The sequence below is a fragment of the Microtus pennsylvanicus genome, chromosome 13 (genome assembly GCF_037038515.1).
Source record: "Microtus pennsylvanicus isolate mMicPen1 chromosome 13, mMicPen1.hap1, whole genome shotgun sequence".
NCBI lineage: Eukaryota > Metazoa > Chordata > Mammalia > Rodentia > Cricetidae > Microtus > Microtus pennsylvanicus.
In genome coordinates this window covers 50,631,694-50,649,475 of record NC_134591.1, presented here as the reverse complement: position 1 = coordinate 50,649,475, position 17,782 = coordinate 50,631,694, and the positions used below count along the sequence as shown (strand labels likewise).

Genomic DNA, 17,782 nt, shown 5'->3' with positions numbered 1-17,782 from the left:
CCCTGTAGAGAGCTACCCGATTGGCTTCCCTGCACACGTAAGAATTAAAGTTAGGGATGCTGGGCACAAATAGGCTGAGGCAAAAGAAGTTCATGTTTGAGGTCAGCCGAGGCAACATCACTCCTTCTCGGAGGAAGGGAAAGCAAAGGAAAGGAGAACAGAAGGGAAGAGTGAGCTCCATCCTGCGGAGCATCCTGCCTGGAGTTTCCTACCCCAGAATAGCTGGGTGCTTCTCTGATAGCGTTCGAGTTCTGACCCTGTGAAGAATCCATCCTGATAAGGTTAATGCTGGTGTCTCATCCCCTCCACTCTGGGGTCCCCATCTTCTTAAGGTCAGTTTGACTGTTGAAGGTGGCTACAGCCTATGACAGTATCTTTATGCCTCCCACTGCAATAAGACTTTGCCATAATTGATGGCACCCGATGAAGGTTTGGTCATTTTTTTATGTTTAAGTTGGTCCACTCTTGTTCCCCCCAGTTCTAAAGGCTGATTGGACCCTGTGGAGTCTTCCTGAAGCTGCGTGGGCGCCCTTCCCAGGAGCACAGACCCCGTGTCCTCTGGGGAGTAGTGGAGGTTGGTATGTATGTATGTCTGTCTCAGCCTGCCTCAGATTATTGCTCCCTAATAAAAGCCTGATAGCAGGGCCCCATCAATATCTCAAATACATGTGAGGAAACGTTAATTTAGAATCAATTTTAGGATGTTTCAGACTGTAAAGTCCTTTTAACTAGATCTCTGGCGAAGATGTAGGAGCACTTTATGGGACTGTAAATTTCATGTTGAACCGTCTATGTGAAATACACATCTCCCCTACACACAAGCTGTTCCCTCCATATCAATCATGGCCGCCGCACGTAATGTTTCACAAATATTCTGTAAATCACAGAGACCCCATGATAATGTGAAATATGACTTTCACTTGTCTGTCAGACGAAAGCACCACGCATGCCTCCATCCCATCAGCTCTAACGTTTGTTATGGATAATAACACTTTCAATCACAACTGTTTTTGGGAAACGGGTTTATTTTAAACCTTCCCTCCCCCCACTGCAAACACTCTCCCAAGGACACAGGCTCCTACAGACCACAGCCCATTAATCCAGCTACGGAATAAGAAGTTGTTCTTCCTACTAACTTTACTTTGCGTTGTTTTAAAGAGTTAGAATAAATGCCTTGCATACAAGGTTAAGAAGAACTTTGCCAGCCAGGCACTGGTGGCACATGCCTTTAATCCCAACACTCAGGAGGCGCAGAGCTAGGTGGATCTTTGTGAGTTTGAGGCCAGCCTGATCTACAAAGAGAGTTCCAGGACAATCAAAGTTATTACAGAGAAATTCTGCCTTGAAAATCAAAAAAAAAAAAACCAAAACAAAACAACAATAACAACTTTGCTAAACTAATCAACAGAAAGGGGGCAGGGTCTCAAAAGACCCAGTCTCCCACCTGCTTGAAATGCGCTCCCAGAGACACCGGGGCTTTTAGCAAACACCTTCTCCCCTACCACCCTGCTGGATTCCTCTTTCCAGCCTTCGTGGAGATACTAGGCATGGTAAACCTCGTCTATAAAGCCATCACTGGGTGGCTGCCAAGGCAGGTATATTCCTGGAACTCCATGGCCAGTCAGTCTAGCCAAGCTGGTGAGTTCCAGGTTCAATGAAAAACCTTATATCAAAAAATAAGGTGTCAGGGTCAGGCATGGTAGCACACACCATTTATCTCAGCACTCAGGAAGCAGAGGCAGGCCGATCTCTGTGAGTTAGAGGCCAGCCTGGTCTCCTGAGTGAGTTCCAAGTCAGCCAAGCCTAAATAATGAAAATCTATCTCAAAAAATAAAAATAAAATGTAATACTAAGGTAAAGCGCAGTTGAGAAAGATACCAAACAACAATCTCGAACCTCCACATGCATGTTTTCACAATGTACACACACCAACATACACACATGTACACATACAACATACACACATGCACACATACCAACATACATACATGCACACATACCAACATACGCACATGCACACATACCAACATACATACATGCACACATACCAACATGCACACATGCACACATACCAACATACACACATGCACACATACCGACATACACACATGCACACATACCAACATACACACATGCACACATACCAACATACACGCATGTCCATCCATGTTATGCCCAGATCCGCAAAGTCCCCCAAAAATCAACACAGAGACCGAGTTCCATATGTAAAAGCAAAGAGCTTTTATTTTATACAAGTTTGCAAACTCTGTCTCTCTGTGTGTCCAATTTGGAATATTAATAATAATCTGTGTGTACTGGAATAATCGGAGAGCCCCGAGCTGAGTTAGAGTTGGGTTTTATAGTAGTAAAGGTGGGGGTGAGGGATTTCTAGGGTTCAGGACCCCTGATTGGCTAACATTTGTCTAGGGGTGTCCTGGTGAGTGTGTGCTGGCAGGTGATCCTATCTACAGTGGTTGGAACTTTAGGCATTTCCTTTGGATGGTCTGTTCTTGGATGGTGCTCAGGTAATCTCAGTTTGTGGTTCTTCCTGCAACCAGATGTTGCTTCAGGGAAAACTACCGAGAACCAGGCCTCTATTAAGCTTCTCATGGCTGAGTCCTACACTGGCAGATGAGAATGGCTGAAAGTAAAGAACTTCCTTTGGGTGGTCTCTTTCTCATGGCTGGCTCCTAGAGTCCTTACACATGTGCACATCAACATACACACATACACGCATGCATGTTCACACATGTGTGCGCGCTAACATACATATACACATGCATGTCCTCACGTGTGTGCACACCAACACATGTATGTTCACACACCTGTGCACGCCAATATATGCATGTTCACACACATGTTCACACCAACATACACATATACACACATCCCCACATTTTACACACATGTTTAACTGAACTCCTGTAATCCAACACTCAGGAGGTTGAGGCAGGAGGTTTGTTAGGAGTTCGAGGCCAGTCTCGACCACATAGCAAGACTTTGTCTCAAAAAATAAAGCAAGCACTGTGGCACCGTCCGACCACCGAGAAACAGAGACAGGCAGATCTCTGAGTTCTAGGTCAGCCCCTGCTGCACAACGTCGTTGTTGATATTTTGAGCCCATTACAGCTTGGCTAAAACCTGCCTGCTCACGTAGCAGGTAGCCATTTCAAGAGGATTTTTTTTCCCCTAGTGTTGGAGAGCAAACCCAGGATCTTGCACATGCTCAGTAAGTACTCTGCCCGTGAGCTACAGCCCCAGCCATCACCCACCCATTCACTCCTTTTGTTTTGTGTAGTGCTAGGGAAGACTCTCAGAGGCTCCTGCAAGCACTGCAGTGAGCCACGCCCTCAGCCACGCATGGTTCTAAACATTGTGGTGCCCCATTTTCTGTACCTTGTAGTCAGCATCGGGACTGGTAGAACATGACTTCTATAAAGGAGCAGGCGGCAATCAGCCGCCTCCTGAGTTTTCTGCAAGAGTGGGACAATGCCGGCAAAGGCCTGAGAACACAGATTCTTACCAAGTTCATCGAAGCCAACGAAGGGAAAACTGGCCCTGAGCTGGAGCTGGAGTTTTCCCAGGGAGCCAGCTTGTTCCTCATACGATTGACCACCTGGCTTAGAATCACGTATCCTTTGCTGAACGGTTGGGAAGTGGGGAGTCACTCAAAGAGAGAAAACAGTATGTATAGTTGAGGAAGTTTTTCTCTTGGGTCCAATATTTTAGAACTGAAAAGAATAGCCTGGTGATGGTGGCATACATCTTTAATCTCAGCACTTGGGAGGCAGAGACAAGCAGATCTCTGTGAGTTCAAGGCCAGCCTGGTTTACAGAGCGAGTTCCAGGACAGGCTCCAAAGTTACAGAGAAACCCTGTCTCGGTGGGAAAAAAAACTGAAAATGATAAAAAAAAACCCCCAAAGTCAAGAATTCTATTGACTTTCTGTCTTTCCGACTCTAAGTGTACCCTTATTCTTACCTCTGTTTTTGCCTCCTGAGGCTTGGGGCAGCTAGTTATGTTTATTCTATACTTGACTCTTCCCTAGGGACTTTGGTTTTGGTCTTACATCTTTTTCATTTTCTTTATCATCAATTTGTTCCTCATCTTTTATTATTAGTGTGTGTGTGTGTGTGTGTGTGTGTTTGTGTGTTTGTGTGTGTGTGTTTGTGTGTGTGTATCCTGGCCTCATGTATGTCTGTGTACCACATGTGTACCTAGTGCCCTCAAAGGCCAGAAGAAGGCATCAGATCATGTGGAAGTGGAGTCACAGATAATTGTAAACCACCATGAGGGTGCTGGGAATGGAGCCTGGGTCCTCTGGAAGAGCAGCCAGTGCTCTTTAGACCTGAGCCATTTTTCCAGCCCCACCCCATCCCTTTTGGGGGGAGGTCAGAGTCTTCTGTAGCCCAGGACAGCCTCAAATATCGTATTGCTCAATATGTCCTGACCCTTCTGCCTCCGCCACCCGTGTGCAGGGACCACAAATGGGCATCACCGTGCCTGGCATTAACTCTAAAAATGAAAATTAAATCCTAACCTCAACCCTGTGCTCACCCAGCCCTTCCCCTTCACGATGAAGCCAGCTGAAAAGGTCACTGTGTCTCCCTGTCTCCCACTGCAGTCTCACTTCCGCTCACCCAGCTCCACCAGCGAGGTTCTCTGACTGCCAAGCCCAGTGGCCACATCCTCATTCCTCATACATGACCTCCTGATGGCATCTGCCAGTCACCCCGTCCCACTTCTCAAAACCATTCCCTTGCTGTCTGTGAGTTGGCTCTCGTGCTTTCTCTCTGCTTCTGGCTGACCCTCGGCCTTCCTTCCTTAATTCCTGGTGTTACTTGAGTCTCTGTCCCCTGCCTTGTCTCTGCTCATTCCACTCTCTTTCTCCCTGAACAATCAAATCCATTATTATGACGCCAGCTGGAAGAGTCTCCAATTTCCTTCCTGAATCTGAGCTTTTAACCTAGAGATGCCCAGCTACTGGCTCTGCTCATTCCACAGGCGAGCTCTCACATCTCTGGTTTAGGAAACTAGGTGAGTAGGAAAAAAATATAAAAAGAGGTGCCACTTCAATCAAGAGCACTGACTGCTCTTCTAGAAGTTCTGGGTTCAAATCCCAGTAACCACATAGTGACTCACACTCCTCTATAGTGGGATCTGATGCCCTTTTCTGGTGTGTGAGTGCACATGCAGACAAAACGCTCATATATAAAATGCATAAATAAACATTAAAAAAAATCGTTTGGGGACAAGTTGCAGCGCCTGTGCGGTTTGGGGTCCTGGAAGCAGAGCCACGGGAAACAGCCGGGTTGCTGTTGCTGACAGTGTGCGAACTGAAGCTGTGCTGTGAGAGAGTGCTCCCAGTGGATCAGCCGACCTCTTCTCCCCGAGCTGGGGCTTGAACCCAGGACCTTACACATGCTCAGCAAACTCCCCACCTCTGAGGTCCACCCTGGCCCACCGCAGACCTTTCTGTTAGGTATTTTTCTTCTTTTCTGAACCCTCTCCTCTTCTACGAGCCCTACTATCTTATATCTTAATTCCTTCTTCCTTTTAATTAAATGCAAATTGCCAGTCAGCCTTGCACCTTATCAGAAGGCTTAGTTAGCAGACAAGAGGGTTTAACCCTTGATTGATTGATTGATTGATTGATTGATTGATTGATTGATTGATTGTGACAAGGTCTCACATAACCCAAGCTGGCCTTGACACACTGTGTGGCCAAGTGTTAGGGTTTCTGTTGCTGTGATAAAACACCTGGGGAGGAAAGGGTTTCGTTCACTTTGCACCAGGGCAGGATCTCAGGAAGGTTCCTAGTGGCAGGAACTAAAGCAGCGGCCATGGGATAGCACTTGCTCAGCCTGCTTTCTTCCACCATCTGGGAACCCCAGTTCAGGGGTGGCACCTCCCACAGTGAGCTGAGCCCTCCCCCATCAGTCAGCAGCCAAGACAATGCCCTACAGGTTTGCCTACAGGCCAATCCAGTGGAGGCATTTTCTCAGTTATGATTCCTTCTTCCCAGATGTCCAGAAATGTGTCAGATTGACATAAAAACCAGCCAGCACAACAATAATAACCTTGAACTCCTTTCAAGTGCTGGAATTCCAGGTGTGTGCCATCTCAGCCTGCCCTCTTTTCTGACTCAGCACCCTGAGGACTCAGGCCAGGTGTTCACGCAGCAGCTCAGCAAACACAGGTTTTTCAGGAGTTTGAGGAGTTTGGTGGTAGAGCTGTCGTGCATGGGAAACATCAGCCCCTGAGCTCTGTCTTCTGCACCACAACTAAACATTAACCTCACCGGTTGTCCGCCGCTGCTTTGTTGTCAAGCCTAGACTGTTTTCCTTGTTTGTCTCAGCATTTCCTGGGACCACAGGGAGAGGTGAGGGAGGTACCTGCTCTGACACTGGCTTCATTTGAAACCTTGATACTTTATCAGGAGCTTTCTACTAACTTTTTTTGACTTGGGTTTGGTTTGTTTTGAGACAAGGTCTCCCTGTATTACTCTGTCTGGCCTGGATCTCGTTATGTAGTCCAGGCTGATCTGGAACTTGTGGAACTCTTCTTGCCCTCATCACCAAGTGCTGGGATTATGTATGCGAGTGCCCACCCACACTTGACCTTGATGTCAGTGTTTTGAGTGTTACATTGAGGTAGGATTTGATGAAGTCAAAGGGAAGGGAAGAGAGCAAAGCAAGTGAGGCCGGTGGACAAATGTCTGTAACCCTGGAACTTGGAAAACGGAGGAGGAGGATCAGGAATTCAGGGTCATCTTCTGCCATATAGCAAGCTCAACAGTTCAATCTAGGCTACACGAGACCCTGCCTGTCGAGAAAAGAAGAAACATGGTGGATTTCATTTTGGAATTGGTTTTTGTGCCCTTTTAAGCTTCTGACCTAAAGCAAGTGTATCCCTCACCTTGCCGAGTTTCAACCCTCTGCAACAGCCACACGGTTCCTCCTTTCCCCTTTCCCAGACAGGAGCTTGCTGTGTGGCTGCTGCCCTCAAACATGTGATTCTCCTCTCTCGGCCTCCCAAGTGTTGGGTGGGGTTTGAGGAGTGCACAGCTAACCCTGTCCATTGCCCCTTCTGAAGCCCTCTTCTCCTTGTCCTCCTCCTGTCACCATGGGCTTCTCTGCCTCTGCTGCAGGGTGTCATGCTTCTAAGGGGCGTGCCCTCTGCTCGCCTCTTCTCCTTTGTAGTCAGTGCGTTTAACACACTGGGCCTCGTGCCTTCTCCACACGTCATGCGTCTGCCACTGTTGGACAAGATGGACATGAGGACCCCGAGCCACTGTTGACAGGATGACTGTCAATAGACCCCATTTCTACACCAAGACTCATCCACAGCTTACCTTTTTGGTGAGTCTGCCGTTAGGAGTAGCCCAGTAACAGTGACGGTATAGTCAGTTAGAGGTTCCTCCCACCAACTCCTCCAGTTATCCGCCTGGAAGGGAAACAAACCAATATAACATTGCCATCCTTTGCAAAACTGACCACAGAAGCCTTTTGTCGGTCTTAAACTCCCATAACAGATCAGCACAACCCGTGATTTATACAATGTCAGTGACACTGTTAGCCGCCAGCATTCGGGATGCTGAAGGAGGACCATTTTGAGTTCCAGACCAGCCTGGGCTACATAACAAGACCCTTTCAAAAAGAAGGAGAGAGGGAGGGAAGAAGAAAGGGAGGAAAAAGAGAGGGAGGGAGGAAAGAGAGGAGAAAAGGAGGAGGGAGAGAAGACAAGCATGTATAATAACTGACTGAAATCAAGACTAGCCTGAACACAGGGAAAAGAAGATGCCAGATGCTGGTCAGCATAGCTAGTAACTTCAGACAAAGAGGCAGGAACGGGTAGGGGATCGGGATGAAGAGAGGGAGAAGGCGGCAATAAAGAGATGCCTAGCCCAAGCTATGAGAGCAACAGGCAGGGGAGCCTGGCTTCGGAGCAAACACTATGTTTGCGGTAAAAAGCCTTTCCTAATGAGCCAATCTGTCTCTCCTTCTATTGGCATCCTGGGAACTGGGGTGCAGCAGAGATAATTTGCCTCACCCCCCCCCAACAAAGCACCATTACCTCCAGCCCATTACATTAGCCTGTACCAGTCCTGGAGGCTCTCAGTCATCCTCATGAACTGCAATAATTCCAGCTAATTTCTTAAGTGTTCTAAGAGCCTGTGATGTGTTATGAGCCTAGTAATTGTTGACTGGCTCCCTTTCTGCTGCGGTTTGATTTCATACCTTGCATTTGAGCTGAAGCGTGCTTCGGATGCTTTATTACGGCGAGGCTTTTTGCAAAGACTCACATTAAAAAATAACATTAAATGCTGAGGTTGTTTTAAATCAGAGTTTAATTTTTCCTCCATTTCCTATTATTCTTATTAGGAAGCCAATTCTTCATAAGGATAGTGACCTCCAGTGTAAAACTTTGAGCAAGTACAGAATGGAGAATTAACGATAAAGCTAATTCTTTGTTGTTGTTTGTTTGTTTTTTGTTTTGTTTTTTGAGACAGGTTTTCTCTGTGTAGCCCTAGCTGTCCTGGAACTCACTCTGTAGACCAGGCTGGCCTCGAACTCCCAGAGATCCACCTGCCTCTGCCTTCCAAGTGCTGGGATTAAAGGCGTGCACCACTATGCCCAGCTGAAGCTAATTCCTGGTAGAGACGTCTAAGAATGAGGCCTAAAATCGTGAGCAGTGCCAAGACCCGAGCTGTGGCCCTGAGAGGCTTGAGAAGCTGACCGTCAGTTTTCTTCACACACGTGGATTTATGGGAACCTCTTTGCTCCCTAGGGAGATTGCAGAGCCCAGATGGCTTGATTGTCCTGGAGGGACTTCTTAGAGAGCAGGGAAGGAGGTCACACCCCAACACCCCAACACACAATGTGCTAGCTCTGCCCTTCAGCCAGGGGTTCCCCTCAGGGTCAAGGGCACATGTCAGCCGCTTGCTCATCCTGGGCCCTGGGCAGTAGTATAGGGAATCAGGCCAAGTGGAAAGCTGCCTGGGCGCATTCCTTAATGCTGCTGCAGCTATATGACTGGCTTGGATCTAGAGAAGATCCTGAGGTCCATTGGCATCTTCTTGTCTGCCGTGAGCAGGTACGTCCCACTCCCAAGAGACTCTGGTCTCAGCCCACAAATCAGGCTCATGGTGTATTCAGTCCACTTGGGGCCATAGGTTCTAGGTACCAGCAGGTGTATCAAAGTTCTTGGGATGGGCTCAGAGATGACTGGGATTCTTCTCTAGTTGCTCCTCCATCTTGTTTCCCATTGGCCCTTCCCTAGTCAGCACCCTGTTGGTTGAGTATTATATATTTTCTAAACGTAAAATAAAAAACCACATTTATACTAGACTAGGGAATGGGGGATTTATTGGCTCACTTAGCTGAAAAAGCTCGGGTGGGGAGGGAGGCTGGGAAAATGGTTCAGTGGTTAACAGCACTGCCTGCTCCTCCAAAGGTCCTGAGTTCAATTCCCAACAACCACATGGTGGCTCACAACCATCCGTAAGGAGATCTGGTGCCCTCTTCTGGCCTGCAGGCATACATGCAAACAGAATACTAACAATACTGTATACATAATAAATAAATAAATCTCCCCAGAGGGTGGATGTACATATTTCAGGTCTGATCAGGCCCAGGGGTTTTACTGAGTTCTCCGGGGTTTCATCCCTTTCTTTTCTCACTCAGTCCCTGCATTCAGAGACTTCTGTGTACTGGGATCCCTGTAGCTCATTTACACCTTCAAGGGAGTGTATCTATTCCTGCGAGGTCTAGGCGAACCAGCATAGGTCACTTAACCAGCCTTCTGCAGAAGGATGTCAGAAGGACGGCACCCCTGTCATGTGTTTGCCCCACCAAATCCACATGGTCCTTGAGTGGAGGAAGCAAGATTCACCAGAGGACAATTAAAGTGCCATTGTAGAAAGAAGAGGCCTGGGGATAAGAAAGGGAAGGGAGAGGGGGGAGAGAAGGGAGGACTGGGAGCTGGTCAGCTGTGGGAGCTCACACCTTTAATCCCAGTAGGCAGGCAGCAGGGGTTTCTGCAGATTCAAGGCCAGCTTGATCTATATGGCAGTCCTAGTCTACGTAGTGAAATCCTGTCCAAAAAAAGCAGGAGGGCAGACACAGACACTGGAAAGAGACAAAGCCAAGAATGCCTGTTGGATTTAGTTCCAGCATTTTCTTGGCTGGGCACAGTAGTACGTGCTTGTGGTCTCAGTGTCTCCAGCAGCTGAGGCAGAATAGTAAGTTCAAGACAGCATGGTGAGGTCATCTAAACAAATATATAGCTGGGTGGTTTTAGCGCACACCTTTGACCCCAGCATTTGGGAGGTGGAGGGAGTTAGATCTCTGAGTTTGAGGGCAGCCTGGCCTACAAAGTGACTTCCTATATATGCATACATACACACATATATATATGTACATATATTCTAATACTTATATATTATAATATGCTTTTATATATTATATAGTTTGTAAAAGTCCAAACAATTATGTCTCTGTGGACATCTGTCTCTGTGGACATCTCCTGGGTTGGAGGCAAGTTTGTGAAGACAGTACCTTTTCTTTGGGTGCCTTCAGTTCAGTGTTAAGGAGCCCTGTTGCAGAATATTTGTTTAACTATGTAAAGATGTGTTGCTGTTTTACCTTGCCTGCCTAAGGCACCTGATTGGTCTAATGAAAAGCTGAACAGCCAATAGGGAGGGAGGAGATATAGGAGGACTTTCGGACAGGGAAAGTAAGTAGGAGGAGGAGTTTAGGCTCTGGAGAAGAAAGAAAAGAGATGCCAGGGAGACACCAGGGGCCAGTCAGTCAGACAACAGAGGAAACAGGAAAGCAGGACATACAGAATGAAAGAATAATAAAAAGCCTGAGGCAAAATGTAGATGAAGAGAAACAGGTTAAATTAAGTTAAAAGAGCTACTGGGACAAGACTAAGCTCTCATAATTCACAGCGAGTCTCCATGTCTTTATTTGGGAAGCTGGTTTTCAGCCCAAAGAAAATGTCAACTACAGAGCCCCTCAAACATCTTGTTTTTATGGTCTCCTCTCTGGACAGCAATCGGTACCTAGTAGAATTTCTTGAGATTGGAGGTGTCCTAACACTCTTGGAAATACTTGGCCTAGAGAAAATCAAGGAAGAGGACAAAAAGGAATCCGTCAAACTACTTCAGATTATTGCAAATACCGGCAGGAAGTACAAGGAACTCATCTGTGAAAGCTACGGTAGGTCCTGGGTGTGCAAGCCTGGGTGTGCCAGCCTGGGTGTGCCAGCTTGTGGACACCACATCTCCCAGAACTTGGTTGGAGTGGACAGCACCCACCCTGCTGAAAGCAAAAGCTGTCAAAGGACAAGTAGGCACACAGGAAACATTTAGTGTTCCCTCAGTGAGCTTTTCTGTTCATGTCACAACCAAAAGACCAGATTTATGGCTTCCCTGATTCATTATTTGCTCAAACCCTGAGACAGTGGTACACACCTTTAATCCTAGCACTGGAGAGACAGAGGCAGGGTGATCATTGTGAGTTCAAGGCCAGGTTGGTCTACAAAGGAGTTCCAGGACAGCCAGGGATACCTAGAAAGACCCTGTCTCAAAAAACCAAAAGTAAATAAATATCGCTTGGGCTATAGCGGTGGGTTAACAGCAGTTGGTGCTCTTTCAGAAGGGCCAGGTTCTATTCCCAGCACCCACACAATGGCTCACAAATGTCTGTAACTTCCCTTCCAGGAGATCCAGCACTCTCTTTTTCTTTTTGGTTTTTTTCGAGACAGGGTTTCTCTGTGGTTTTTTTGGAGCCTCTCCTGGAACTAGCTCTTGTACACCAGGCTGGTCTCGAACTCACAGAGATCCACCTGCCTCTGCCTCCCAAGTGCTGGGATTAAAGGCGTGCGCCACCACCGCCTGGCTCCAGCACTCTCTTTTGGCTTCTGCAGGTACCAGACTCCCAAGTGGTACACAGATATTCATGCAGGCAAAACACTCATAAGCTAAACTTTAAAAAGAATAATCATTTAAATTAATGAATGCCTACTGTGCTGGGTATATATAAAGATGTTAGGAGAGAAAGATGAAAAATGTGGCCCCTAAAACTAAATGTGCTGGTGCACGCCTGCAACCCCAGCAGTTGGGAGGTGAAGGCAGAAGAAGCAGAAGTTCAAATTCATCCTCAGCTATACAGTAAGTTTGAGGACAACCTGAGCAACACAAGACCCTGTCATCATCATCATGATAATAATAATAATAGTGTAGTAGGTTTTCTCAGACTGCCAGCCCCCAAATCATGACACAGAGACTTATTATTAGTTATGAATGTTCAGCCTTAGTTTAGGTTTGTTTCTGGCTAGATTTTTTTAACTTAATCTGTTTCTCTTCATCTACACTTTGCCTTGAGGTTTTTTACCTTTCTTTCATTCTGTGAGTCCTACTTACCCTGCTTCCTCCTGGCTGGCCCCGGGCGTCTCCATCTCTTTCTCCCTCATTCTCTCCCAAGCCTAGATTCCTCCTCCTACTTATTCTCTCTACCTGCCAGCCCTGTCTATCCGTTCCTTGCCTAGCTATTGGCCATTCAGCTTTTTAATAGACTAATCAGGTGTCTTAGGCAGGCAAGATGAAACAAATGCAACGCATCTTTTCACAGTTAAAAATATTCTTCAACATAAACAAATGTAACAATCTTTGCCTAGTTAAAGAAATATTCCACATTTCTCCCTTTTGTCTAAATAAAAAGAAAGGTTTTTAAATTTAACATAGTAGAACTTTATACACTAAGAACAGTTATCAAATAAGAATTACATTTACGGGCTGGAGCGATGGCTCAGAGGTTAAGAGCACTGGCTGCTCTTCCAGAGGTCCTGAGTTCAATTCCCAGCAACCACATGGTGGCTCACAACCATCTGTACTGAGATCTGGCGCCTTCTTCTGGCCTGCAGGCATACATCGAGGCAGAATGTTGTATACATAATAAATAAATAAGTCTTAAAAAAAAAAGAATTACATTTACGTGCTGGGTGGTGGTGACGCATGCCTTTAATCCCAGCACTCAGGAGGCAGAGACAGGTGAATCTCTGTGAGTTTGAGGCCAGCCTGGTCTACATAGTTCCAGGACAGGCTCCAAAGCTACACAGAGAAACCATGTCTCAAAAAAAAAGAAAGAAAAAAATGAATTACATTTACAATCTCTACTTCTTTTGTATTTGGCAAATTTGGTGAAATTACTCTATCATCTATCCTGTCTTGTGAGTCCAAAGTTTTGTACCTAATTTACCTTCTATCATAACTAAGGAAAACTGTAACTATAGCTATCTAGTCTTTAACTCCATCAAAGACCCCAGGAGGATATGTTACCTGAGTGAGTAGAAAGTGCAGTGCAAGCCACTTTCAGAACTATACATCTAGTTGCCTGGATAGTCACCCAAGTTTCTCTGGAACATTGGGTCATCCATCTTCAACCTACAGGCCTAGAATATCTGGCAGACTTTCCTATGAACCAAGAATTTTGAAGGACTGCCCTACCTACTTTGTCTTTGCAAAGTGTGGCAGTCACTTTTCTCTGTGTCCTGCATGTCCAGTTTGGTATAGCATACTGTGAACAGTCAAGGCAAGGACAGTGTCTTGCCCAAATGGCTACCTTTGCCACAATAAAAGCAAACTACATATGGAGATTTGTTGATGTCCATCATCCTTCTATGAAGTAGAGTGGTGCTGCCCGGAGCAGACATGTCTCACTGTCATGAAAAGCCCCATGTTAATAAAACATTTTACTAGCCAGGCAGTGGTGACACATGCCTTTAATCCCAGCACTCAGGAGGCAGAGGCAGGTGGATCTCCGTGAGTTAGAGATGATCCCAGCCTACAAAGCAAGTTCCAGGACAGTCAGAACTATTATACAGAGAAACCTTGTCTCTAAAACAAACAAACAAAAAAAAACATTTTAAATGCCATAGTCTGTAGGTCCCTAAAGTGTTTGAAGATCACCTATCTAAAATACATATGTTTAACCTTGAAAACATATATAATATGACTACAAGCTTGATTATTATAGACAAATTACTAACGTGCATTTTTAATTATTCCATTTTTAAATGAGCTGCATAAACATAATACCCCAAACAAGAGTAGCAATGTACATACCATATAACAGAAATAATTTTAAATTTCAATATTCCAAAATCCATACCAATGTAAAATATTTGAGGTTAATAGTTGTCTTTTTATTTATTTATTTATTTATTTATTTATTTATTTATTTATTTATTTATTTATTATGTATACAATATTCTGTCTGTATGTCTGCAGGCCAGAAGAGGGCACCAGACCTCATTACAGATGGTTGTGAGCCACCATGTGGTTGCCGGGAATTGAACTCAGGACCTTTGGAAGAGCAGGCAATGCTCTTAACCACTGAGCCATCTCTCCAGCCCAATAGTTGTCTTTTTATCCTATATTCCTATATCCCCCTAAACAATGACAAATATCCATAACCTACCAAATGACCAAAAACTACCCACCCTACCTCTTGGGAATGTGGGCATTGTGTTCTCTAGACTGCTTCCTGTTGTCTGGGGGTGAAAGCATCACCAGGGGACCCTGAGAAAATAGAGATATTGGTCAAGTCCTGGAGGAACTAGTTGTAACATTGTTGTCCAGTCTCAGAACATTTTCATGCAGAGGGATTGGTATAAACATAACCTGTCTTGTAGTTTTTCTTGGTTTATCACTTCATGTTTGTAGCCAATGTTTTTAGGAGGTCTCCCCCATCAAACCTGGTCTCTATTAACCTTGAAGGAATCCACAGCCTTTCGTTTCCTGTGAAAAGACAAGCATAACCTCTTCCACAGTGTGATTTGTTTTCTGAATTCCATTTTAATGTTAAGACATCCCTAAAGCATCTAGGTTGGTCTAATTCAGAAGTCCCTGTTAAAATCCCATGCCTCTCAGCAGCTGCCACTCATCAGCATCCAAAACAATTCAGTCAACAAAACACCATAGAGGATCCAGACTCCCTGTGTATTTCCCATTTTTATGGGGCCTTTTCCCCTTTTTGTTACTTTACTCTCTTTAAAGACTTTTAAACTATTTTTCCTATGACTGTCTATCTTTTTTGTTTTGTTTTGTTTTCTGAGACAGGGTTTTTCTGTAGCTTTGGAGCCTGTCCTGGAAGTAGCTCTTGCAGACCAGGCTGGCAATGTGCACTCCACCACTGCCCTGCTTTATACCCATTTTTTTTCTTTCTTAAGCCTATGCACATTTTTAAACACATTGTAACCTGCTTAAAGGTTTGGGTTTGTGGGGGTTTTTTGTCCTTTTTTTTTTTTTTTTTTGGTCTGACCTGTCTTTGTTGCATGTCTCTAGCCTTTTCTGACCACAGGAGCCAAACCTTTAATCTGTGAAGCAATAGCTAGGCCCTCTGCTGTGGCTCTGGCAGCTGGCTCCGCCTCCTTCTCGGTTTGGCTAAACTTTTAACCAGGAGCCACATTAAAGTGCCCCAGCTCTGGGAAGCTGGTGCCCACACTGTGGCAGGTGTTTCTTATGTAGCTTGCTGTTTCTCCTTATTGTGCAGCTGCTGGAATACTCGCTGTACGGCAGAGCCTCTTAAAGGAGCTGTATCCTGTTTGGGTTTTTTGTTTGTTTGTTTGTTTGTTTTGTTGTTTTTGTTTTTTCAGCTTTCTCAGACCCTGTGTGGAAATTTGGGTCCCAGGTTGGAACACCAATAAAGGCCCTGTCCTTAAAAAGGGTGCGACCAACTGGGTGTGGTGGTACACACCTTTAATCCCAACACTTAGGAGGTCGAAGCAAGCTAATCTCTGTGAGTTTGAGGCCAACCTGGTGTACTTGGTGAGCTCCGGGACAGCCAGAGCTACATAGTGAGATTGTCTTAAAAAGAAAAGAATTACAGTCTGGTGGGAAAGAGTTGTATGCCCAGCACAGAAAACAAAACTGTGTTTTAAAGTTTAAACTGACTCTACAAAATGTGCAGATGAAACAGTTTCTGATGTTCTTTCACTGAAGAGCAAACTCATGGCCTCGTGAATTCCCTTTAGGCTACACACACACACACACACACACACACACACACACACACACACAACTACCCTGGTCACACAGCTGGAAGGAAACACGACAGTAATGCAACATGAAAACTGAGCCTTAACTTCGGCTCCGTTAAGCAAGCTTGATTGAACAGCTCTTAAAGCAATCCCCATTGTGCAACCTTGAGTGGGAAGTGCTTTCCTCAATCCTGTCCGATTTCGCATTTTCCCTTCTTTGCCCAGGTGTGAGAGCCATAGCAGAATTTCTGGCAAAGTCTAAATCAGAAGAGACCCAGGAGGAAGTGCAGATTCTGCTGGATGCTCTGGTCCATGGTAACCCCAAGTACCAGAATCAAGTATATAAAGGTCTCATAGCTCTGCTGCCCTGTGAGTCCCCAAAAGCCCAGCAGCTGGCCATGCAGACTCTCAGGACTGCCCAGGTGAGCCGCAGCTATGCTCTGGAGTTCTGATTCACATGGTCTAGTCCAGCAGCACTTCCCACAGGCCTAAGAGGCAGAGCTCAGCGTCCCACTGCGCATCTGCTAGACAGTCAGCATCACTTCCCGAAGGCCCAGGCAGGGCAGGGAGTTCACGCCTCCCAGCAGAGTGATCTGTCCTGTTTATTTAAGGATCAGAAAGATATTGGCAGACTTTAAAGCGGTTGAGACAAGCGACAAGGATGACTAAGGAACTGAAGAAAAGATCAAAGGCATCCATTTGACAGGGAGCGCATAAGGGAAGAGACCAGATCTCACTCATTATAGAAGCTCTCCCCCGCCCCCCTGGCTTCTGCCCTAGATTGTGAGCGAAGGCAGGTTTGGAGGACAGTGGCGTCATGCCTACGAAGGAGGGGGATGTGGTTTTGACATGGATGGTCAAAACTTTCACAAGTGCTCCAGAAGACAGGCTGAAGGGTAGCAGACAACAAAAGGGCCTAAATAGTGTCAGTGGGAGTGGGTGCAGAGGTGACCAAGGTGGGTAGACATTTCTGAGACGGAAGGTGTAGAACTAAGAACAAATATCAAGCTGGGTGGTGGCGGCACACACTTTTAATCCCCGCACTCGGGAGGCAAAGGCAGGCAGATATCTGAGTTCTAGGTGAACCTGGTCTACAGAGTGAGTTCCAGGACAGCCAGGACACAGAGAGACCCTGTCTCAAAAAAACCAAAAGAAAGAGAGAAGCACTGCCCAGAACTGCTGGAGAGGCTACTGGGCCATGGAAAATTAAAGGCTGAAGCTCCGGAGAAAGGCCCAGGATGAAGACAGCAGTTTGGATTTCACAAGCAGTTAAATAGCAAGTGGAAATGAAGTAAATAAAATTCCCCGGGAAGATGCACCAAGTCAGGAGAAGATGGGATGCTTCCTGGAGCTGAGCTCAGCTGAGCTGAGCTGGGCTGAGCTGGGGGTGGGGGCTGTGTCTCAGACCTGAGAACCCTGGCGTTCACCCCAGTGCCTCCTACATCAGAACTTAGGTAGACCTTGCTTACCTGGCTCTTTGTCTTTCAGTAGCTGGTACGTGTGGCACAGGTAAAGTCTGAAGAGGTAAAACTAAAAGCTGAGATTCCAGAAAGGATTTCAGGATCAGTTTCTCAGGGAGAAACTTTTGTCCCTCCCGTGTCCTCCCCTCCCCTCCCCGAAGTCTCGGCCCTTGGTCCTGCATGTCTTAGTGGGCAGCCAGGAGACTTGGCTTAATGCAACTTGAGCTAAAGACTACAGTGTCAATTCACCCCACAGCCCAGCTCTGGGGTCCTCGT

At 46.1% G+C, this 17,782-nt stretch overlaps 1 protein-coding gene across 1 annotated transcript in view; it reads left to right on the top strand.

Annotated features, from left to right (window-relative positions):
* The first annotated feature begins 484 nt into the window (after nt 1-484).
* Nucleotides 485-17,782, top strand: part of Armh1 (armadillo like helical domain containing 1) — a 28,606-nt gene continuing 11,308 nt past the window's right edge. The window contains exons 1-5 of the mRNA XM_075944598.1: nt 485-574; nt 3,404-3,631; nt 9,027-9,095; nt 11,058-11,224; nt 16,272-16,468. Of these exons, the coding sequence (XP_075800713.1) occupies nt 3,426-3,631; nt 9,027-9,095; nt 11,058-11,224; nt 16,272-16,468 (639 nt within the window). The 5' untranslated portion in view covers nt 485-574; nt 3,404-3,425. The remainder of the gene's footprint in view (nt 575-3,403; nt 3,632-9,026; nt 9,096-11,057; nt 11,225-16,271; nt 16,469-17,782) is intronic.